The 25449-nt window shown below is 41.0% G+C and overlaps 1 protein-coding gene across 2 annotated transcripts in view; it reads right to left on the bottom strand.

The window, feature by feature from the left end:
* GPSM2 (G protein signaling modulator 2) overlaps positions 1-25449 on the bottom strand; it is a 46521-nt gene that overhangs the window by 8062 nt on the left and 13010 nt on the right. Inside the window, exons 3-14 of one of the 2 annotated variants that reach the window (XM_040998885.1) lie at positions 17130-17351; positions 16634-16769; positions 15512-15654; positions 11506-11629; positions 11283-11398; positions 8941-9096; positions 7998-8106; positions 6711-6840; positions 3896-3966; positions 2937-3113; positions 1185-1338; positions 168-385 (exon numbers count right to left, since the gene is read on the bottom strand). In XM_040998885.1, coding sequence (XP_040854819.1) covers positions 168-385; positions 1185-1338; positions 2937-3113; positions 3896-3966; positions 6711-6840; positions 7998-8106; positions 8941-9096; positions 11283-11398; positions 11506-11629; positions 15512-15654; positions 16634-16769; positions 17130-17351 — 1756 coding nt within the window. The remainder of the gene's footprint in view (positions 1-167; positions 386-1184; positions 1339-2936; positions 3114-3895; positions 3967-6710; positions 6841-7997; positions 8107-8940; positions 9097-11282; positions 11399-11505; positions 11630-15511; positions 15655-16633; positions 16770-17129; positions 17352-25449) is intronic. The other variant, XM_040998886.1, reaches the window with a different exon arrangement.

The following is a 25449-nucleotide window of genomic DNA, read 5'->3' as shown; positions in this document are numbered from 1 at the left end:
AATGTAGGATCCCCAATGCCTAAAGTATCACTTGAACCAGAGCAAAACAGGTTTTCAATAATTTTTTGTTGATATACAAGATGAGTTCTTCCTGAATGCAAATTATAAATTGCTAAGCTCCTAATGGCATATGAGCTATATGAAAAGAAAGAAAAATGCAGCCGTACCTGGCATTTTACAAGGATGTCAAAGAAGTCTTCATCGGGCTCCCTGCTGTCTTTAGTCATCAGGTGGTCGAGAACAGACCGAGTGTTACTCTGTGTCAGACGAAGTCCTGGCAGGTTACTGAAACTGGCCCTCTGGTCATCCAGCCTGCGGCTCTGGGAGCTGGCGAGAAGATCCAGGAACTCGTCTGTGTTGGGGGACACCACAGAGACCGGCGGAGCTGTGAGCAGAAAACAAATCCAAATGTCACAAAAAAGTCCCAGCACATCTGTTACATACAGGGCTGTTTCTGCTTTGCCACATCAGTGTGCACCCTGCCCTGCTCCTGAGTGCGGCCATGGCATGCTGGAACTACAGCACCGCGGCTGCCACTGCAGGGAGGAGAGAACCACACCCAGGCTCTTCACTGCGGCTGGAGGACACCCAGACTTGGCTGTTGCTCTTCACCAAGTGTGTATCTAAAACTTACAACAAAACGGTGCTAAGTTTGAGAAAGCGAACAAACTTTCACTTAGCATTTTATATTCCAGTCCTGAACAGGAATCATTTAGTCAACTGAAGTGAGTTTAGCATTGCTGGCAGATAATCTGTGCTACAAAAAGTCTTGTGGTAGCTGAACTCTTTCAGGAATTTCTAGGATCCAGGCTGACCTTAAACTCAGTCTCAGCTGCTGATTACTTCTTCAATCTGTCCCAGTGTTCTCTCAATCCATATATGAAGTCTTTACATTTTGTTAAAATCATGCAGTATGAAAAACTGCCACTTTTGCTTTCTAAAGTCAGATTTTTTTCTAACTCCAAAGAAACTAAGGTGTTACATAATGAGTAAAAAGCACATTAGAATAAAAATATAGATGCACTTAAGGGAACTGAAAAAAACTGTTTTGAACTATAAAAATACCAGCTTTTCAGATACACCTGGGCTTAAGCTCATTTCTTTTTATATGCTATGACTCATGTCTCAGAAACAAAAGCAAACTGAAGAGGTCCGTTCAAGCTGAGATAGAGCAGATGACTTACTCTTTTGCACCTTGGGGGTAGTCGTAGCAGCTGCCGCTGAGGTGTGGCAATTCTTTGCTTGCAAGCAACACCTCTGATCATCCATCCTATTGCTTTGAAACCGGCTTAGCAGGTCAAAGAACCCTTCATCTCCAACAGTATCTGCACTGATTTTCTAAAACATTGAGAGGAAAATCTACTGTGCTTAGGTATTCCACCGTTATCATTAGATCACCAGTGACTGTCATCAATGGACTCACATGCAAAAGAAGACAAAAACTAAATAACTGACTTTTTATTTTCAAAAACAATACCAAATGGCAATATTAGTAACAAAAAATTATGTCAGTTCAACAAAAATTATTTCTGGTTATTTCAGTTTTAATCCCTGTATTTCATGGACTTAGAATTGCTACAGATATAGTCACACTTCACCTCCCCACAGGGAAGCATTCTGCAAAGTGCGTCACTGGGCGATGCCGCTGTGTTAGCGTCAGACCACACTGCACACTGTGTGCACTCCCTCTGCGGTCTGCTACTGACTGACAGCTGTAACACTGAGCATCCTGCAGGAGCATCACTGACACAGGCAGGCTGACAGGCACACGATGGGCCTTAGTAGAAGGGAGTAAATGATTCTTGGGGAAAACAGGGAAAATCTCCTAGCCTGTGTTTTTCCGGCTCCTGAACAATGAATGGGAATTCGCAGGTTAGAGATGTTTTGCTTTCATCAACTACAGTTGCAAGGACTGATAGTGTCAGGAGACAACAAATGGGAAGATGAAGAGGGGGGAGAAGTAGTCCCCTAGTAAGGGTATCTGCATGCAGCTGTAAGTTTCACAATTATCCTATGGGAAGAAAGAGGGGCACTGGCAACAGTCAATTTTAAGCAGTTTGTTCAGCCTTTCCAGTGAGTGGAGGGGCAGTCATGAAGGCAGGAGAACAGCTAAAATGCCTATTCCAAAGGATACAGATATCAAGTCCTCAGGTAAAATCTGAGAGCAGAGATGTAACAGGAAAAAGAAAAAGAGGAGGCAAGGACAGGCCTAAGGGACTTGATGTCTCGATGTGAAGAGAAGGGGATCTGGATTGACACCTGGTTCCTGGCTTGGGGACAGTGCACATGGCATCCCTTTAATTAGTTAATTCATATCCCGGCAGCCCCACTTCCCATCCTGCTCCCTGCTTGTGGCCTAGGAATGCAGTCAAAGACGGCCCAAAGCCTTGGGACCCTGCACCCGTGTGGGAGACCCAGAAAAAGCTCCTGACTCCTGGCTTTGGATCAGCTCAGCTCCAGCCAATGAGGCCACTTGGGGAGTGAATCACTGGGCAGAAGATCTTCCTCTCTGTCTCTTCTCCTCTCTGTATATCTGACTTTGCAATAAAAATAAATCTTAAAAAAAAAAAAAGAAAACTGGGCCCGGCAGCGTGGCCTAGCAGCTAAAGTCCTCGCCTTGAATGTGCCAGGATCCCATATGGGTGCCAGTTCTAATCCTGGTAGCTCCACTACCCATCCAGCTCCCTGCTTGTGGCCTGGGAAAGCAGTCCAGGAAAGCCCAAAGCCTTGGGACCCTGCACCCATGTGGGAGACCTGGAAGAAGTTCCTGGCTCCTGTCTTCGGACTGGCATAGCACCGGCTGTTGCACTTGGGGAGTGAATCATTGGATGGAAGATCTTTCTCTCCTCCTGACTCTCCAATAAGAATAAAATAAATCTTAAAAAAAAAATAAAATGCAGAAACTCAAAACACAATACTGAAAAACTTGAACATACCCTCTGACAATTTGGAGGTCGGTGGTCAATGGAATTACTGGTATCTTGGAGAACTTTAGTGGAAGAATGATTTTTGTATTTTTTCCCTTTCAATCTGTTGACAAACAGTAGCTTTGCAGAAGGTTTGGCAATAAGAGGCTTTTGTTTAGCAAGAATTTCGCTGTTCCAGTTCTGTACCTACAAAATTATAAATGGAAAGAAGGACGTGAAAAACTCAGCTCTCTCTGGTTTCCTGCAGTAATGATCTGATACATTCACTCAATCTGGGAAGGAGAGTTTTAGGTTTCTTAATAAATCCCCTTTTCAGTGTAATTCACTGACTTCAAGAGCTTGAACCAAATGCACACTGTGGACTTCTCATTATCAAAATATTAAAATGGTGGCTCCTCAGACCCTAAGAAGAAGAAAGCAAAGTTTTGCCAAAACCCTAAGAACAAACCCTGAATGGTCAAAAAGAGCCAGTTTCATTTTGGATGAGTTACTTAAAAATCTATTACTATTAAAAATTCTGGGTATATGCAATGTGACTTTGCAGGCACTGGTTAGAGCTGTACCATGATGCCAGGCCCAATGCTTTTATTATACAGATGGTAATATACTATATACATATTTTTGTGCACTGTATCTTTTCTGATTCTTTTAGAAGGTAAGTTTTCATCAAAATGTACTCATTTTGTAAATTCCTATTTGCTGATCCGTTACTCAAATATCTTACAATGGCTAAGGCTAGACCAGGCGAAGGCTGGGAGCTGGGAACTCAACGAGGTCTTGTACATGAGCATTAGGAATCCCATTACTCGCTGCTTCCCATGGTCTGTGTTAGTAGAAGCTGAAATCAGGAACCAGAGACAGGGTTCAAACCCTGGAACTCAGCTGTAGGATGCGTGTCTTAACCAGTATCTGAACTGCTAAGTTACACCCTGTTCCAGCTCATGAAATTTCAACAAACAATATCCAACCTTTTCTGGTGTTAACTTCATAAGTTCCATATTTTCCATACTGTGTCGGCGTCCCAACTTTGGGCGTGCACCTTTATGAAAAAAAAAAAAGGTCAAACAAGCAAGTGGGACATTGGGAATACAAACAGCATTGCTCTGTTGGGTCTAAAGTTTATCTATAAAACTCACATGAAAAGAGGAAACAGCTACAAACTGACTTCATTTAAGAACAATCATTTTCCACACCAATTACATAAACATAGACTGTACATTCCCTCTGAAATGCTCTGACTTAGGGAAGTATGTTCTGGTTGGAAACTGACATTGGTTACTAACATAACCTCTTAATTTAGAAAAAGGCTATTCATGAAAACTGGCTTTACGCCATCCATATGATCTCAAAACGCAAAACACACTACAGAGTGGTTTGAAGAAGTGAAAACGTAAGGAAAGGGATCCAGACAGCATTCCCAGCTCTATCCTGCCAGTCCTTTGCATCCTGAGGTCTCAGTCAGAGAACAGATTTACTGCCAGCTAGGAAACAAGTTAAACAAAAAGTACAGTCCTCAAAAGGTTTTTCCGTAAAGTTATTAACAACTAAACACAGAGAATCTCGATTTTCAGTTTTTAAAAAATATTTTGAAATGCGTAAGAGATATCTGAGAGCTAACACTCATCCTCCCTGTGTGATTCCTTGTTAATTCTCCTCTTCCTCCCTGCACTTTTCTTCATACACAGTGCAGTTTGGTGATCACTTTGACAAGGTTAGCTCTTTAGCAAGAGGCACTCGCAGACAATCAGCAAATACTTTCCTGCTAAAGATAAAACGTCTGATTTTTTCCTGTCTTTTTGAAGATGATAGTGCATTTGTGATTCAAATTTGGTTGAACCATTTTAGTCTTTCACTCAATATTTCGAAGACATCCATTTTTTTTTTTTTAATTTTAGATCATGCTTACACAGTAGGTCAGGATGGGAAGGATTCAGGGTTCGGAACCCGCCCTTCTCTGTGTGTTCAGTGCCTACGCATGTCCCAGCGATACGTGACTGTGTGCTTGGAAACATCTGTAGGTGGTACTGTATGTTTTCTGCAACTCTCCTTTTCTTTCTTTTTAAAAGATTGTTTTTAAATTGAAAAGGCAGATTTACACAGATAAGGAGACACAGAAAGAAAGATCTTCTAGCCAGCCTTTAATAAAAGAATATACCAGGCCCAGCGGCAGCGTGGCCTAGCAGCTAAAGTCCTCGCCTTAAACGCACTGGGATCCCATATGGGCGCCGGTTCTAATCCCAGCAGCTCCACTTCCCACCCAGCTCCCTGCTTGTGGCCTGGGAAAGCAGTCGAGGACGGCCCAAGGCTTTGGGACCCTGCACCCTGCACCCGCGTGGGAGACCCAGAAGAGGCTCCTGGCTTTGGATCAGCATAGCATCGGCCGTTGCGCTCACTTGGGGAGTGAATCATCGGATGGAAGATCTTCCTCTCTGTCTCTCCTCCTCTCTGTATATCTGACTTTGTAATAAAAATAAACAAATAGATCTTAAAAAAAAAACTATAACATATTCTATACTAACAAACAGGACAGTGTAAAGTAATTAAAATGTAAAAAGCTGAACTGACATTCTCTCTAGCTATGCTGAACACGTGTGATAAGTATGTACGTATGTATTTAAAGAGTAATTTTTTTTTTTTATTGGAAAGGCAGATTTACAGAGAGAAGGAGAGACAGAGAGAAAAATCTTCCATTTGCTGGTTCATTCCCCAAGCAGCTGCAACAGCTGGAGCTGAGCTGATCTGAAGCCAGGAGCCCCTTACGGGTCTCCCACATGGCTGCAGGGTCCCAAGGCTTTCGGCCATCCTCCACTGCCTTCCCAGGCCACAAGCAGGGAGAGGGATGGAAAGTGGAGGAATCAGGATAAGAAATGGTACCCACATGAGATCCCAGCGCTTGCAAGCTTGAATAACTACTATGCCATTGTGCTGAGTTCCGTGATAAGTAATTTAAATGTAAACTTGAGGATGAAGAAATTGAGTTTGGAGCCTGTGGTGCTGTGGCGTAAGAGGTAAAACCACTGACTACAATGCTGTTTTGAGACCTGGCTGCTCCACTTCTGATCTAATGGCTTGGGAACGTATGGGAGGAGGGCCCAAGTGTTCAGGCCCCATCCACATCCACATGGGAGACCTGGAAGAAGCTTCTGGCTTCTGGTTTCATACCGGCCCAGCTCAGCCACTCTGGCCATTTGGGGAGTGAACCAGAAAATGGAAGATTTCTTTCTGTCTCTCCTCCATTCCCCCCTCTTCGTTTCTGTGACTTTGAAATAAAACACAGAAATCTTAAAAAAGGAAAGAAGGTAAGGAGGAAGGGAGGGAGGAAAGGAGGAAAAGAAGGGAAGCAAAGAGGGAAGGACGCAAGGGAGAGAGATATGGGAAGGAAGAAACTGAGTTTGAGGCCAGCATTGTGGCACAGCTCCTCTTGTGACACTACTATCCTGTATGCGCAACAGCTCAGGCGTCAGTCGCTCCACTTCCAATGCGGCTCCCTGCTAATGTGCCTGGGAAGCAGCAGTCTTCCGGTGCTTCTGAGGAAGAACGAACGCTGCATCTGAAAACTGATCACACCCTTGCTTCAGCCTGGCCCAGCTCTGGATGCTGTGGTCATTTGGAGAATGAACCAGAAGATGGAAATCTCTGTCTCCGCTTTTTTTCCTTCTTTCTTTGCAACTTTCAAATAAATAACTCCTAAAACAAACAAACAAAAAACCAACCAAACAAAAAAAACAAAGAAAAAAAAAACCCTCAAAAGAAACTGAGTTTAAAAGGCCTACTACTACTTACCATGCAAGCTGTTATCTATTTCAATATTTTCAGACATTATGGAATTATTGGTGCTGTAGCTTAGACCAAGAACCATTTGAAGATCTGAGAGGTTCAGTCGTGCTGTTAGCTCTCCACTTCTATCACCAACCTACAACCACAAGCATTTATATTTTACAATAGTATTTAAAGTTTATTTGCAATGAAGATGGTTGAAAATATAAACCTAAACTGAAAGGAAATATGGGGAAATGAGAACATCTGCGTTAGAACTGAGACTATGAATGAACAAACAGGGGCTTTCCATTAAGCTTTTAAAAGAATATAGAATAAAATTTCCATAGTACTATAAATAATTAAAATTAGTTAATTAGTAAATATCAGTTAATATTTTCTGTTAGCTCTGGGATCATAATAAAGAATAATATAGCTCATTCTGTGACATTTTCTTCACATTCCATGAATGAGAGGTCTCCAAAATATTTTATTTTCATGCTTAATAGTTAACATTCAATAATCCAGCACTAGATATAGCTGCTTTAAAATATATTATTTCTGGGCCTGATGCAGTGGCCTAGCGGCTAAAGTCCTTGCCTTGAATGTGCCAGGATCCCATATGGGTGCCAGGTCTAATCCCGGCAGCTCCACTTTCCATCCAGTTCCCTGCTTGTGACCTGGGAAAGCAGTCGAAGATAGCCCAAGGTCTTGGGACCCTGCACCCACATGGGAGACCTAGAGGAAGTTCCTGGCTCCTGGCTTTGGATTGGCACAGCACCAGCTGTTGCGCTCACTTAGGGAATGAATCAATGGATGGAAGATCTTTCTTTCTGTCTCTCCCCCTCTCTGTATATCTGATTTTCCAATAAAAATAAATAAATAAATAATATATATATATTCTAATTGTCTGAATAATTTGCAAGGTAGATATTATGCCCATCTTAAGATGAATTGGCTCAGAAAAGGTTTTCAAATTCAAATAGCCATCAAGTTCCAGAAATGTAACAGGAACTAGTACCCGACTCTTTTCTTCAATGCCACACTGCTTCATGCAGAGGGCGGGATGGAACAGACCATGTTTTAGAGTGATGTCCACCTACGCCCTCAAGCCCAGTCTCACTTTCCTGGCTTCCTGGCCTATGAAAGCTGGCACAAACATTCCTCTATGGATTTTAAGGTGCTGTGAGGATGCTAAGAGAACAGTACAATTTCAGCCATATAAAGCCATGTGGAGAAAAGACAGGGGTCCTGCCACCCACCGCTGATCTGTGAGTTACCGTGGCACCCACAGTATTTTTTTCAGTTTAATACCTCTCTTGAAATTTCCAAGTGCTTTTCAGCAAAATGCATTGCTTGATCATGATTTCCCAGAGCGGTGTACGCATTTCCCAAGCTCCAACATGCTCTTCCTTCACCAATTCTAAAACATAAATGAAAACCAACGTGCAATTATCTAAAAAAGGTCTGGGTAAGAGAATACAATTCTCCCAGCAGGGATTTAAAGCATGGATAATACTTGGGTTTTACTAGGTCTTTTGTATGAAGAACATACCATCACAACACCATGCACACACATACATACACATACATACATATTCCTTTAATGTAAGAAATATACTATGAAACAGTAAAATCTCAGGGTAAGAATTCTGTGCAACTTGGCCACATCCCTGCTGTAATTGTCCTAAGAATTAACTACTGTGTATAGGTTTGAACACTAACTCTGTGTGGGAGCATTCTAAGCAACCACAATGAAGTTCCTACTCATTCCAAGGTGAAATCAACCTTGTAAAGAAAGCAAACATCACAAAATAACATTAGCACATACACAAAAACACAACCATTGACTCAGCCACCATCATTTGAAAATCACAGCTCATGTAAAATTGAATTACCAGCCTCTCTTCAAAACACTGGGAAGCTCTGCATGGCAGGGACCCACGTTCCTGCCTGGCAGCCTTGAGCAGCAACAGCAGTCCTCTTTACGCTGGGCAGTACTCACCATCACTCCCACGGGATGTGGACACACAGGCTTTGGTAGAAGCATCAAGTATGTGACCCAGTTGCACATTTAAGGTGATGTGGAACCACACTCACCCTGTACCAGCCTACCCTTCAGAGAGGGACCCTGAAGGCCATTACCGAATCAGAAGTAATTCCTTACAAAGCAAGTAAGAACATTCTGGGGATTTGATAAGCCATCTGCACTTCAGATGAAATACGATAAAACAAAAAGCAAAGATGTGGAACGTACCTGTCATTTAGCTCTCGAGCGATGGCCAAGTGCTTCAGATGATAATCAATGGCTTTCTCATAGTCCTGAAGTAAAGTGTATGTGTTCCCAAGGCTGTAGCATGACTGCGCTTCCACAGCTCTGTCTTTAAGCTGCCGAGCCAGCAGCAGCGTCTTCCTACGAGAAGACATTCCTCCTTAGACCTTAGCTTGCGCGTGGGCCATGATGTGATAATCATAAACCCATTACCCATCCTCTCGGCTTCTTCTGCTGCCTTTCAGGTATTTCTGTTCTGCATCTGAACATCCCATACTTTAGACAAAATGATGTTTGTGAAACACAAAAAGCAGGTTCAGATTTTCAGAATAAATGTGACAATTCTAATAATTCACCAAAGGCAGCAGCACTGAAACCTGAGCTCAGGGCTCCTAAAGACAGACACAGCATTGATGTTTACAAAGCTTTTTTTCCCTTTTGTATTATAAAGAACCCAAACAAGCCTCTCTACAAATCACCTGTTCTTAATCATCTTTCCTTCTGTTTTGTCAAAATCCTAACTAACCAAATGAATTTCTATGTGTAGGCTATTGATTACCAATTCAAGACAGATCCTGAACACTTCATCTAAAACATTATCCACATTCTGCCACATTCTGAACTGTTAAGTGAGAAGCCACAACCGTCAATAGCAGGGGCACCGAGGGCCTGGATTCAAACCCCGGCTATGCCAATTACCAGTGATGTGATGGGGCCAGTCGCTCGCCTCCCTCTGTGCCAGTTTCCTCCTGGCATTCTAACAAGAGTCAATGAATTGCTCTGGAAAGTGCTTAGAATGGCATCCTGTGCAGTGACAATGCTCTTTCATTACCAGTGCTTAAGGCAACAGATACTTCTAAATCCAATCATTTAAATGACTTTTTCTATAATTTCTGCCAAATACAGATTCTGTTAATGCAAAACAAAATCAGACCTGATGTATTTAATGATGATACTTCAAGGCTGTCTAATGCTCTTACGTACTTACTCTAATGTTGTCTGTCCTGCCAAACATTTTTGGAAGACTTCGGGAATTACCTTCAGACCCCGAGGCACAGTCTTTCAGACACAACATTAATGGCTGTGCAGTTAATTTGTAAATGGTCAGAACTCTTTCTGGAATTAACTTCACACTACTGAAGTTTACCACACTACTGTTTTGCATCCTGAGGCTTAAGGATCTGCAGTGGCAGTCATTTTGTGTGGACCTGAAAATAATTTCAAAACGGAATTCCAAAAGTAATTCTTACTGCTACTTTTAGAATATATGTAAAAGCTCTGCTTTCCAAGGGGCAAAGCTTGCTCTCCTTTCACTCAGACTAACCTAATCAGTCACTTTCTATTTTATAACAGAACATTTCAATATTTAATACAGCTATCCCATTTATGTATCATGTCTTCTATATCCTCTGGCTTTAAAATCCAACAGACATTCAAAAGCAAGATCTGTACTACATTCCTCATAAAGTAATATACTTTATTTGGGACAACAGCACCTAAGTAACCAATAATAGTAACCATTTGTCAATGTTTGAAGGAAGATGGGATGCTGTTCAATTTTTTACATAGACATAAAGCATCTTCACTTCTTTGTAGATGACTAATTAGAACTCTAGGACTCTCCTAGGTTGGGTTTTTCAGCCATGTAGTACAAATCAATCATATTACTTTGGTTTAGTCAAATCAGCTAACTAGCGAAAATGCCAAATGATCTAGAAAGCCCACAGAGGCGACCTAAGCGCTCCGCATTTGGCTGATCTCTCCATTTTGAGTCTACTGATTTTTGAGAATGGCTCTGCCCCAGATAAGTGAACAGAACCTCGGCTTCTAGTGAGGACCAGAGTTAGCAGGGAAGCAGGTGTAAGAACTGCTCACCAAGAGGTTGGAACACCAAGAGGACCCAAGAGGGCAGGAAAAAAGCTCAGTTCTCACTGGTAGAGCCCAGTGTGCAGTCTTATTACCAAGCTTTTCTTTGACCTCTTTTCTAACCCATGATTAGCTGAAATAAACAATACTGACATGCATGCCATATATACAAAAAGAGGCTTATAAAATACTTCAAAAGTTTAAAATAAAAGTAACCCAAGTGTCTGGGGTACATACTATGGATACTATATTTCAGGCATAAAATGCTTAGCATGTGTCATTCAACTCTTAGAACAATCTCAAAGGAAGGCAGTGAGTTACAGGGGAGGAAACACAGACTTAGAAGCCCAATGTGCCACTGCCACTATGCAGCAAAAAATAATTTTTAAACCCAACATCTGTTTTAATGGGACTGTCAGAACTGCTTATTTTGTATCAATCTACAGAAATATTAGACTGACTTGTAGTACTCTGAAGCAGTTTCAAATTCACCAAGGAATATGTATGCATTTCCAAGGTTGCTGTAGGCTCTTCTTTCAGCCGCTTTATCTCCAAACTCTTTGGCAATAAGGAGACGCTGCAACAGAAAACTTCAATTAGACACAGCTATAAAGAGAGGGAGTGCAATCACTGTTCAGAACTTCGATGCAGAAAGTGCTGTGGCTCTAAGGCTCTCCACTGTACCTGCTCATGAGCTATAACTGCATCCCTGAAGTTGCCAAGGAGGTAATGTGTGTTTCCAAGATTCCCAAAGGCACGTCCTTGGGCTGCTCGGTCACCCAACGCGGTTACCAGGGACAGGTTTTCTCTAAATGTAATAAATTGAAGAAAAAACAAGTTGGGAAATAAATCATTTTGTTTAAAAATCAAATTATTTCAATTAGGAAAAAAACAATGTATTAAGATTACAGCCATAATGTGCAACATTTCAATGATATCTCTAGGATGGAGGGCCCGTTATAGGAAGTAGCTGGGAACATTGGATCACCACTGAGGATGTTTCTGCCCAGGGTCAGGCAGAGTTAATCAGGAACTCCTAGACCAACAAGTCCTATTAAATTCTATTGGTGGGAAGAAACAGAATGGAGGGACAAGGTAACGACACATTTAAACAGAGAATCATTAACCAGGGTGAAGCAGAGAGACTGCAATCCCAGAAAATTGGAGAGGACAGCCGGACAGCAGAGGAGACTCATGGACATGAGGAAGCAGCAGAGACACCGGAGCAGTGTTGAAGTGACCAGACAACCCAGTGGTGGTCAGTGATCGGTGATTGGAGATCCGCTAGTGGTCAAATGGGAAGGGAGGTTCACCAGGAGCTCAGGAGGTGACCCAGGCATAGAACTGCCCATCCTGCTGACTTGGTTAATTCAACCACGAGCAGAAGCAGAGTAGCGGAGCCCAAGCTGTCAGGTGCAGGAACATGGTAGATTTTGTGGCTCATCCCCACTAGTGTCACATCAGGTGCTATTTTGTATACTGAGGAAAAGGGTGTGTGTGTGTGTGTGTGTGTGTGTGTGTGTGTATGTCAGTGCAACTGAGGAACAACAGCGAGCTGAGCATGCACTAAGCCAGGAGTAAGCTCATTTCTGGCTCCACATATTGTACTGGTCCCACATGGAAGGCAGTACTGACTTGGCAGTCTCCAGGTTCTACCCAAGACAGGTCCAGATGGCCCCCAGGCCTAACAGCCAGCAGGCCCAGATCTACACTGTGCCACACTGGGCACCATTTTATGTACTGAGCAAAAAGCTGTGGGGCTGAAGGAACAATAGCGAGCTATATAGGCACTAAGCTGGGAGAGAACTCACTTCTGGCTCAACATATTGCACTGGTCTCACAGGGAAAATAGCATTGACTTGGTATCTTATGGGTTCCACCTAAAATATATCTGTGGGGGGCCTTTCAGACCTAATGATCAGTAGGTTCTGGCAAGACCAGTACTACTGACAACCCAATGATTTAGGACAGCTGGTGTCTTCCTAATCCTAGACACTGCTCAAACCAGGAGCGGGAGAAAGGTTGTGCAGGCAGTGTTGCAGCCACAGCACAGGATCACAGGGGGTGGAGAGTGGTGAGTCAGACTGTGGTAGAAGCCTAGCACAAGAGCCCAGGACCGAAATGTGCCGCAGGGAGTGGCACAAATGAGTGCAAACGAAAAACTGGGCACTGAATACATTCAGTAAAATCAACAAGACCAGTGGGCAATGCAGCTTAGAAACCGGCCCTATGGAGAGGAATCTGCTAACCAGAATAGCAATGACCAAGAGCAAAAGAAAACACAGAGCCACAATGAGTATTACTGATGCCTCTCCTGCAAAGGAACAAAAGCCTTTGTCAACCTCTGAGCTAACTGAGAAAGACATAGATGAAATGGGGATAAAGAGTTTTAAAAACTTGTTATACAGCTTCTGAACAATGAGAAGCATATATAGGAGTCCAAGGAATTTAATGAATATGTTACACAGGAAATAGCAGCAATGAATCAAATGAAAGCTGATGTATTAGAAATTAAGAACACAATGGAGCAAATAAAAAATTCTGAGGAAAACCTGAGTAACAGAATGAGCAAGGCAGAAGACAGAATCTCAGAATTGAAAGACATTTCCTTCAACAATGGGGAAAAAAGTTCAAAAAGCTGGAAGAGGAACTGACTCAAGCTAAGAGAAGTATTTAAGAATTAAAGGGCACTATTAAAAGGCCAAATATGAGTTATGGGAGTCCAGAAGGTTCCAAAAGAGAAGTTGGGTTTAAAAATGTGTCCAATAAAATAATAAAGGAGAACTTTCCTAATTTGGAGAAAGAATTGGGAAACAAAATACAGGAGGGGCACAGAACTCCCAACAGGGTTGACCGAAAGCGATCTTCACCATGACACGTGATCATCAAGCTCTCTTCAGTTGAACACAAGGAGACGATCCTTAAATATGCATGTGAAAAAAAAATCAATGAACATATAGAGGAACTCCAATCAGACTCACAGTTGACCTCTCAGAGGAAACTTCACAATTATCAGCCCGGAATAATTTACCCAGTAAAGCTTTCCTTTGTCTTTGAAAATGAAATAAAATCTTCCACAGTAAAGAAAAGCTCAAAGAATTCACCTCTCCCACATCTGCCCTTCAAATGATACTTAAAGATGTTCTATTAACAGAGAAAAGGAATAACACCTACCAAAATCAGAAGCAAACTTGGAGAATGTTTCAATAAAACATAAACAATAAACAATCCATTTATAAAATGACAGGACCAAATTACTACTATTAACCCTGGATGTAGATCAGCAGACTAGATCACTAGATCAAAAAATAAACTCCATCTATCTGCTGCTACAGGAAACACATCTCACCACCAAAGACAGGAGAAAGCTGAAAGAGAAATGATGGAAAAAGATATTACAGGCTAATGGAAAGAAAAAAACAAGCTGGTGTAGCCATTCTTACATCAGATGATATAGACTTTGACGCAAAAAAATATTAAGAGATGAAGGATACCATATAATGATTAAAGAGGATCCATTCAGCAAGAAGAGATCACCTGACCAGTTTCTCATGATGTTTTCTTTTTCATCTCTAATTTTACTGTTAATTTTTCTCTTGCTTTTCTTAGCTAATCTGGCTAAAAGTTTGCTTTGCTCATCTTAAAAAAATGGCTCTTTCGTGTTGCAATTTGTAGTCTTTTAGTTTCAACTCCATTTATTTTTGCCTTTACTTCTATCTTGCTTCCTGTTAATTCTTTAATAAGTCCTTGAAATGCATTATTAGATCATTTATTTGAGATATTTTTATTTTTGTAATCATGCAATGTAATAAATGTCTCTCTCAATATTGTTTTTGCTACATCTCATGGGTTTTGATATTTTTGTTTTTATTTTTATTTCTTAAAGTTTTTTCTTATTCATTTCTTTAGTGATACATAAGTTATACAGCAGCACTGTTTTTTTTCAATAAGGTTTCTGACTTTTTCAATTCTTCAGCGACACAATGGTCAATCAGTAGCATGTTATTTAACTTTATGTTGTAAGAATTTTCTATTTTTTTCTTCCTATTGTTGATTTTGTTTTATGGCTTTTCATCTAAGGGATATAGTAACTACAGTAACTATAGGGACAACCATATCCAGATGTGATGATACAATTCAGTAAGCACTTCTACTTCCAAATCAAAGATGTACTCCAACGAAACTGTTAAATGTATCTTGACAATAGGATGCTGGACTCTGCCACTGTCCATATCTACAATGTCAGGACACAGTTAAATGGCAGAATGATGGACTTCTGATTGTTTATAAAGGACTATACTATTATAATATAGGAGAAATCAGTTTATGTGGGGTATCTGGGAAAGGTGGAATGGAAATCCCAGAGCCAATAGAACTGTATCATTAAAAAAAAAATTCTATTGGCAAAATAAATACTAGACTGACTGTAAATAACTTAGATAAACCGTTGCTATTTCTTGTTATCACCACTAAGGGGCACTAGTCTACAATTTAAATGAAAATTGATTACTAAGATAACTATTGTTAACACTAAGATGTAAACAAACAATTGATTTGATGGCTTACTTTTTATTTGCTGGCCCATAAATATAAAGCCATTGCCAAACCCTAAGACTTACTACCAGATAAAGAACCAGCAGCAGATTCCCAGCTTAGATATGCCCCCCATGATGACCCCAGCCCTACTCACTCATAAAAATCCACGGCTGCCTGCAGCGCATTTCTTACTTCTTCTGGAAATTCTCCAACATCCTGGGGACCAGGGCAGCCAAAGCTTTTCCCTTTGGCATGATACACATTCCCAAGGTTGTACAGTGCCCTGGCCTCTCCAACCTACATGAAGACAACCACAAAATGTACATTTTGAAATCAGAGGCCAGGTTTTATAATATTTATCACATATTTTTCATTGTATCTTTGATGTTACTGTCGAGGGGAAAGAAAATTTAGGGATCGACGTGATGGTGCAACACGTTCAGCCACCATTTGCAATGCCAGCATCCCACATCAGAACTACATTTAAGAACTACAGTTAAGTCCCAGCAGCTCTGCTCTGATCCAGCACCTTATTACTGGACCTGGGAAGACAGAAGATAAATGTCCCTTATGCTTGGATCTCTACCCATGTAGGAAACAAGGGTGGAATTCCTGGCTCTTGGTTCTGGCCAGACTCAGACCCGGCTGTTGCAGCCATTTATGGAGTGAACCTGTGGAAGGGAGAGTTCTGTCTCTCTCTGTTGATCTGCCTTTTAAATAATTAAATCTTTAAAAGAAACTTTTTAAGTTTTATCGATTTTTATTGGAAAGGCAGGTTTACAGAAAGAAGCAGAGACAGAAAGATCTTCCATCCGCTAGTTCATTCTCCAAATGGCTGCAATGGCCGCAGCTGAGCTAATTTGAAGCCAGGAAACAGGAACTTCTTTCAGATTTCCCACTCAGGTGCAGGGTTCCAAGGCTTTGGACCTCCTTCCCTAGGCCATAAACAGGGAGCTGCTTTCCCAGGCCATAGCAGGGAGCTGCCCAGACATGAACTGGCACCCATATGGGATGTTAACACATGAAGGTGGAGGACAGCCAGTTGAGCTATTGTGCTGGACTCAAAAGAAACTTTATATTATCATTTGCATAGAACCAAACAATTCCTGATGGATAAAGGATCTCTAATAATTTTCTTATTTATCTGTACTTTGTTTTCTCTTTTACTTCTTCTGTGTTTTTTTTTTAAGATAAACTAAGAAATAATAAATAGCATTTAAGCACAAAGCCATTTCAATGAAAACATTTGGGCTGCCATGTGACATTTCCTTATTACCTTGTCATTAAGCTCTCTAGAAATATCTAGGTGTCGCTGACAACAAACAATAGCTTCATCAAAATTCCCAAGGACCTTTAAGGTATTTCCCAGATTACCACTAGCTTTGGCTTCTCCCAATTGGTCTCCGATAGTTCTGGAAAAGAAGAAGGTGAATGGTATTAAAGATATAAAGCAAGCAGAATGCAGTGTTTCTAGAGGACAACAGATAGGCTTAAGTCAAGAAAAGCCCATCTAGCCTGAAATCTGCTTTATAAATTTAACATTTCTGCATTTAAAGTTACTTGATTTTCATTCACTTAGTTAAACTTCAGCATTATTTCACTACTATTCATTCATGTAACTAGATTCTGTGTTTGGCCTAAAGATTAGTTTCCCAAAGCAATGTTATTCAACTAGAATTCATTAAGTGTATTTTGTTATTTTGTTTTAATTGAATGGAAATACCTTTTACAATAAAAAATCGGATAGGAAGAATATGAAAAAGCTTAATTACCTTGCAAGAGTTAAGTCATGATGGTGGTATTCCAATGCTTTGGCATAATCATGCAAGTAGAAGTAGGCATTGCCCAGCTGGCTGTAAATAGCACTAAGTGTTTTTAAGTCTTCAGTCCCAACTTGAACTGCGGCTTCAAAGAATGACACACCTGCCCGGCAGTCTCCGGATTTACAAAGACGTTCTCCTTCCAAAGCGAGCTCGAGGCAAGAGGCTTCCATTCTACAAAATTACATACAGTGGACGTTTACAACATCACGTAACAACTACACAACAAGGTTTTTAACTTTCCGTAATGCAATTTAAATGTGGAGTATGTGGCCACTCATGCTCAGAACAGCTGTGCCTATAATTAAATAATATATCTGTGTATATGCATACACTGCTGATTAAACAGTAAACACTTATCTGCAGCCAGAGATCATTTGCCTATGTAAATGTCTCTGCACCTCAGAGGTCTTTTATACAGGATAAGGATAATGGAACTCATTTTTATTCCTTCTTTAAATAATTCTTTAAAAATTTTCACTTATGGGCCCGGCGCGGTGGCGCAAGTGGTTAAAGATCCTCGCCTTGCACGCCCGGGATCCCATATGGGCGCCGGTTCTAATCCCGGCAGCCCCGCTTCCCTTCCAGCTCCCTGCCTGTGGCCTGGGAAAGCAGTTGAGGACGGCCCAAAGCTTTGGGACCCTGCACCCGCGTGGGAGACCCGGAAGAGGCTCCTGGCTTCGGATCGGCATAGTATCGGCCCGTTGCGCTCACTTGGGGAGTGAATCATCGGACGGAAGATCTTCCTCTCTGTCTCTCCTCTCTGTATATCCGCCTTTCCAATGAAAAAAAAAAAAAAATAAATAAATCTTTTTAAAAAAAATAAATAAAAAATAAATAAAAATAAAAATTTTCACTTATTTATGTGAAAGAGAGAATCTTCCATCTGCTGTTTCATGCTTCCAGTTGTCTCCAACAGCTGGGACTGGAAAATTCCCACACAGGCAGCAGGGACACACGTACTCTGTCATCCCCTCCTGCCCTCCAAGGCGTACACCAGTAGCAAGTTTGAATTAGAAGTGGAGCCAGGACACACCAGGTACTCCAACATGTAACGTGGGCATCCCCAGGAGGTATCTCAGCTGCTGTACCAAACACAAGCCCAGGGGTCTCACCCTACCTGGCCATCCAGACCAACTCACTTCACTAGTGAGTGAACTCAAGGCAAAAGCAGTGCTTCCTGAACTGTTCTGACTGTGGCAGACAGGATTCCTGACAGGTGAGGTCCCATAACTAATACTGTTCTCCACCCAGGTACACAAGTGATCCACTCACGTGTCCATCCATCCATCCCCCTCACCATCCACCCATCCTTCCATAAAACCATCCTCTTCCCCTCCATTCTTCTCTCACACACACATACTCATTTTCCTTCCTTCTTACCATATACAACTACCTACATCCTAAAAATGAAGGAGCAAAATAACCGACCCAAAGGGACACTCCCACAAAAGAACTCAGTGACAAGAAAAAAACATTAGAAAACAACACTTCAGACATCTGCAGATAGTCTAATTCTCAACATCTGTCTCTATGGAAAACAACCAGAAGGATCAGGCCTTGCAAATACATCAGGGAGAAGAAACACTTGGGTTTTAACACCTGACTTTGGTAGATGTCCTCCTTCAAAGTCATTACTTTGTGTCTTCTAATGCCCACTATGTCTATGAACCATCTATTTACCTAATGTACATCACCACTGCAAATTTTAGATTGGAATAGTATAATTTTTTAAAAATTTATCTATCATTATTAGAAAAGCATATCAGATTTACAGAGAGGAGAAACAGATCTTTCATTCACTGGTTCATTACCCAAATGACCTCAATGGCCAGAGCTGAGCCAATCCAAAGCCAAAGGACCAGGAGCCAGGAGCCAGGAGCCAGGAGCCAGGAGCTTCTTCTGGTTGCCTCATGTGGGTGCAGGGTCCCAAGGCTTTGGGCTGTCCTTTGCTGCTTTCCCAGGCCACAAGCAGGGAGCTGAATGGGAAGTGGAGCAGCCAGAACACAAACTGGTGCCCATAAGGGATGCTAGCGCTTACAAGGTGAGGATTTATCTGAGCTATCATGCTGGGCCCTGGTCTGAACACTATCTTTAACCTACTTTTGAAGATCTATCTTTATCCAAATTAATATCCATGAACAAATCTGATGTGACATTTATATTTACTATCTAATGTATATTTTAAAAATACATAGCTTGAAATTTAAAAATATGCAAAAATACCTTATGTCATCATGTGGATATATATTGCCCTTTGAAAAGCTGACTGAAGTCATCGAACTTTTTAGTGTTTCAAATAGCACTAAATTATTCCTTGCTAGAATGAGCTGTGAGCCATTCTGACAGGGCAGGGGGTTTAATGCTGGCTGCAGGGCAGGCATTGTGGTGCAGCATGTCACACTATTGTGTAGGGCAGCTGCATCCACACTGGAAAACCAGCTTGAGTCCCAGATGCCCTGCTTTATTCCAGCTTCCTGCTAGTGTGTCTGGGAAGGCAGCAGATAAAGGCCTAAGAACTTGTGTCCCTACCACACAAAAGATGGAATTCAGGACTCCACATGCAAGATCTCTCTCTCTCTTCTCTGTCACTCTTCCTTTCAAATAAAGAGTAGCAGCAGCAGCTGCTGCAGGTGCAGCCAAGGTCTTCGCTGCTGCACAGCAGTAGAGCTCAGAGCACTTGTAAAACTCTCATGGCGGGTGGGCCCGGCGCGGTGGCGCAAGTGGTTAAAAAGGTCCTCACCTTGCACGCCCGGGATCCCATATGGGCGCCGGTTCTAATCCCGGCAGCCCCGCTTCCCTTCCAGCTCCCTGCCCGTGGCCCGGGAAGGCAGTCGAGGACGGCCCAAAGCTTTGGGACCCTGCACCCGCGCGGGAGACCCGGAAGAGGCTCCTGGCTTCGGATCGGCATAGTATCGGCCCGTTGCGCTCACTTGGGGAGTGAATCATCGGACGGAAGATCTTCCTCTCTGTCTCTCCTCTCTGTATATCCGCCTTTCCAATGAAAAAATAATAAAAATAAATCTTTAAAAAAAAAAAACTCTCATGGCGGGGATGGACAAGTCTGGCCACCAGATTTTCTTAAGTCCCCAGGTAATTCTCACCTGCAAGCCAGGGAAGAGTTAATGCGGTAATAGGAAATGTGACTTGAGCTCCCAATATGCTAATATCTCTCAAACATGATTATATTTTACACATTGAGGGGCAACCAATGAATGTGTTTCTTGATGTTTTAGGTCTATAAAACTTCAGGGTTATTTAGATCCATAAATAAAAATGAGACTACAAAAGTAGAACATAAAACTGATAAAGCTAAAAGACTAGACTAGGACTAAAGGAGCCACTGGAAAGGTTGAAAGCTCACATGTGGTCCAGAAAATGCAAATTTATACAGTCATTTCTAATTGGTAACTTTCAAAATTTTATCTATTTATATTTTTAAAATGTCCAGTGTTTAGCCATTAGCTATTTCTTACTCACAGCTAGATTAGTAACTTCACTTCCATATTGATGATTCTCTGTAAATAATGCAAGTAAAGCTTGACTTAAGTTTGCCTCATTAGAACAAAACAATCAGCTATAGCATGGAAAATCTGAAGTACAAGGAAAATTAAATCAAGGGAGAGAAAGATTTATCCATCTGCCGGTTCACTCCCCAAGCAGCCACAACGGCCAGAACTGAGCTGATCCAATGCCCAGGAACCACGAGCTTCTTCCCACTCTCTCACGGGGGGTAGAGGGTCCCAAGTGTTTGGGCCATCATCTGCTGCTTTCCCAGGCTACAAGGATGGGAAATGGAGCAGCTGGGATAAGAACTGACACTCATATGGGATCCCAACACATACAAGGCAAGGATTTAGCCTCTATGTTATTGCACTGGGCCCATATCAGGAACTTTGAACCATGACATTTATGTCATTTCACAATTAATAAAGCCTAATTTGTCTTTCATAAGTTAAAACTGCCCTCTTAGAATATTTCTGAATGAGTAATTTCATAAACAAATTAAGAATATTTCTTTAAAAGAGGAATATTTCTACTTAAGGTTTAAATTTTAAACATCCATTTACTTTTTAACTTATTTCAAAGACAAAAGAGGAAGGCAGAAAGAGTAAGAGTGAGCCCGAGTGAGAGAGAGAGAGAGAGATGCACTGAGATACAGATTTCCCACAAGTTTACCCTCTAAATGTCCACAGCATCAAGGATGAAGCTGGGAGCTGGAAACTTGAGTGGCATCTCCCATCAGACGGCAGGGAAGACACACATGACCTAACACCTGCTGCTAGAGAGTGTGCATCAGAGGGAAGCTGAAACAGCAAGCAGAAGCAGGACTGTATCCCAGGTATTCCAATACAGGATACAGGCATCCCCAGCAGCAGCTTAACCACCTCAAGTGATGTCTGCCTACTTCAGATTCTATGAGGTTACTGGCACACCAACCCTAACCCTGACCATAACCCTAGCCCTCTATGGAACAGAGCCAGCGAAATAATGATATGCAAAAATGAGACTCACGTTAGATGACACACCTGAACTGGTTGTTTTACTTGTCTAAAACACTGCAACTACTGAACTTCTAAGAATTAAAACATGAAAAAGCCCTGAAAGGGATATTTTTCTATACTTTTCCTATTAAACAGGTGTAACTTAAGCACTCTATATTAAAAAAAATTAAATATCTAGTGTTTTTAACTGGTAGAAACTGGTCTTTGTGCACATGTACACAAATTCAAAGGTATATATGAAAGGCTATTCACAGCTAAACTGCAGAAAGCTGAATTTCTTATTTTATTTTTTTTTTTAGTTACACACCTCCATTAAGTGGAACACCAGTGATGGCTCATTAGCCCATTGAAGAAGAGATAGGAAAATCATCATGCATGATATTGCCATCAGTCCAGCTTGGAAAATGAGACAGAAAGCAGGACTGTCTATTCAGACATGAGGTGTTAAAAACGAGAGGCTTAAAAGTATTTGTCTAAATCCACATGAAGCATACAAGTGTCTTTCTCAAATAAGTATCTTCACCATAAATATTTGACCATTTGGGCTGAAATTTACACAGCATTCTACTAGATCCATGAATCCAAATGATGTGATATTCTGAGTTGCACGTCTGTCTGTGAAAAGGCTTCTTACAAAGCTGCCAGGAGAAGCAGTGCCAGCCAACAGGAACTCAGTTGCCCAGGTGGCTTTCCTCCCAGCAGGTGGGCGGAGACTGCACTGCACTGCGGACTATCTTAGAAAGCTAGTTCAAGAACCAAGGCCAATGTAAAGTCCAACATGCCCTTGTTTATAATGAATTCTGAGACATTATTCCTGGGTCTGACATATTTTATTTGACAATCTTAGTCAATATTTTGGCAAAATCCCCAACTACTTGATCAGATATATGCAACTGCAAAATAGGGCAGGTTAATTTATAAATTTTTTAGAAGAGCATTAAATAGTAACACAGAAAAAGTAATTCTATATCCTCCCTGTCATGATAAAGGAATAGAATTACTTCATTTGTTTACCAGTTCAGCTGAAAACAAAGAACATATCCAGTTGTAGGGGACAAATCAGAAAAATACCTCTCCATTAAAATACATCCAACATCTTCAGTCTCTTAAAACATTACCTAGCTGTATAATTAAAGAATATATATTTTTAATATCTGTAAGTAATCACATAACTATTATCCCTAACAAAAATTTTACATTTTTGCTAGAAAATTAAATATTTTAATGTAATTCCTAATCTACACAAACATGTTATTCAACAGAAAATTTTGAATCTTTTTTCTTTGCTTCATTTTTCCACTAGATTTTGACCTTTATTACCTTCCCCTTCCTCAGTTTTGGTTTCCTGTGCTCACAGTACGTCAATGAAAGCAATTTAGCAATGGTGATGTTGTCTAAGCTGGACTCATCCCCCGCAGCACTTACACACTTACTCAAAAATAAATAATGAGATCAGGACTTAAGCGTCCACAACAAGGTACTGCTGTCCCCTTCTCTACTGTGCAATCTCCTATCATAAATCCTAGCTCCACATTCGTCACCAGTAAATACTGGCCCCAGTAAATACTTTTTATCCATTCAATTAACTACATGTGTCTCGGCTGTTCTAGTTTGTAATATAAAAGAAACGGTGCAATGTTTATTTTAAACTTTACATGGTAACTTAGTTTTAAAGGTGATTTTAACATACCACATTTAATTCTCAACCATCTGAAATATGTATCATTACAGAGATGGAAAACTGATGCTTATAAAGATGAAGAGAACAAAATTAGTGGGTAGCAAAGGTAAGACAGGAGACGCTGTTTTCTTCCCCAAGTCCAGAGTTCCTTCTACTGTTCCAGGTTACTGCAACTTATTACTTGGGAAATAATATTATTAACAATTACATTTATCCAAAAGAGTGAAAGCAACAGTTCATACCTAAATTGTATTCTGTTACAACTATGTAAATAATTTCTCAATATTAAAGTACTGAAATGTCTATTATTCATATTAACAAGTATGAACAAGAATATTCTCAAAGAAATGCAAAACTAGAGAAATTAGTAAATAAACTTGATGTATCCATCTTTCAGCTCTAACAATTTCCAACATATAAGATGGTATTATCAATACATTTTATCTCTGCAACATCCTCATTCCTCCAACTCCACATTTTAAAGTACATTCCAGAATGCATATTTCATTTGTTGACGCTTTAAATTTGCCTCTAAAAAGAATTATTTTGAAAATATAATCATAGTATACCTGAAATATATATATAAATATATATATATATAATCTCCCCTTAAAATCAATCAGGCAAAACTTTTAAGTTGCGATATTGTTCCATTTACTATCAGTGTCCACCTTCCCAAATACGTAGGTTTCACATTGTATTATGATGTACCTCAGAAAGTTCCTTACCATTCAAAGATGGATTTTGTTTCAAAATTATAAACTCATCATACCACATAAATCCTGCCAGTGATAGCTGAGGACATCCATTATAAAAGAGCCAAATTGGTAAGACATTTCTCTACTAAGTATTTACTGGAGAAGGAGAGTAATTTATGATACTCAACATCAAAGGGTCAAATGTTTAAATTTCCTCTGGTGAAGTCCTAAAATGATACGCAATCATGTTTGACCTATGCTGTTATAGAAAAAGAACAAATCAAAAATTTCCCTACAGGCAGAGATATAATCCACTCTTCCTTATCTATGGCCTTAGAGTATTATCAGGGAGCATACCACTCTTCAAAAGAGAGACACATACTTATCCTAGGTTCATATGATAGTTATGTCCAATGAAGGTCAATGAACTCACGTGCCACACATACAAAGCACAAGGTTACTCTAAGGAGCTAAGAGTCAAAACAAACAAACAAACAAACAAACAGGCCAGGCGCAGTAGCCCAGCAGCTAAAGTCCTTGCCTTGTATGCACCAGGATCCCATATGGGGACCAGTTCTAATCCTGTCAGCCCCACTTCCCATATAGCTCCCTGCTTGTGGCCTGGGAAAGCAGTTGAGGATGGCCCAAAGCCTTGGGAACCTGCACCCGTGTGGGAGACCCGGAAGAGGATCTGGGCTCCTGGCTTCAGATCGGCACAGCTCGGGCCATTGTGGTTACTTGGGGAGTGAATCATCGGACGGAAGATCTTCCTCTCTGTCTCTCCTCCTCTCTGTATATCTGCCTTTCCAATAAAAATAAATAAATCTAAAAACAAACAAGCAAAACAGGAATGGCAAGAAAGAAAGAATGTCCACAAAAACAGACATGTTGAATTTGGTGCTAAGATATGTATAGGATGTAATAAGAAAACTATGGCATTTAGAAATGGTTCTCAGGAGAGCCTGGAGATGAATCTTGGAAATTGAGTAAATAACAAGGAAAAGTGGGAAGGAAATTCAAGTCATAATGTACAATATTAACAAAAACACTGGGAATGAACAGCAAGGCACATGTAGGGCCCCAAGTATGCGAGAGCACTGGGCCCAGCCAGCAGTGAAGACATGGGCAGGCACACCTGTATCCACTTTGCTCAAGTTCCTGCCACCTGAGTGGGAGGCCTCAAGTGGATTCCTGCTTTTTGGCTTCAGCCTGGTAGCTGGGGAGTGAACCAGTGGATGGGGGCTCTGTTTGTCTCCCACTCCTTGTTTGGAAAAAAAAAAAAAAAAAAAAAACAATGCCAGGTGAATAAAGAATGGCAGGAAGTAAGGTCTAAGGATGAAGAAACACCCAATAATGGAAGACCCTCATGTTATGTTAAGCTCGGCTCT

The sequence above is a fragment of the Ochotona curzoniae genome, unplaced genomic scaffold, assembly GCF_017591425.1.
Source record: "Ochotona curzoniae isolate NIBS_2020 unplaced genomic scaffold, NIBS_Ocur_1.0 scaffold_1037, whole genome shotgun sequence".
NCBI lineage: Eukaryota > Metazoa > Chordata > Mammalia > Lagomorpha > Ochotonidae > Ochotona > Ochotona curzoniae.
This window is presented reverse-complemented; position numbering and strand designations above follow the sequence as displayed.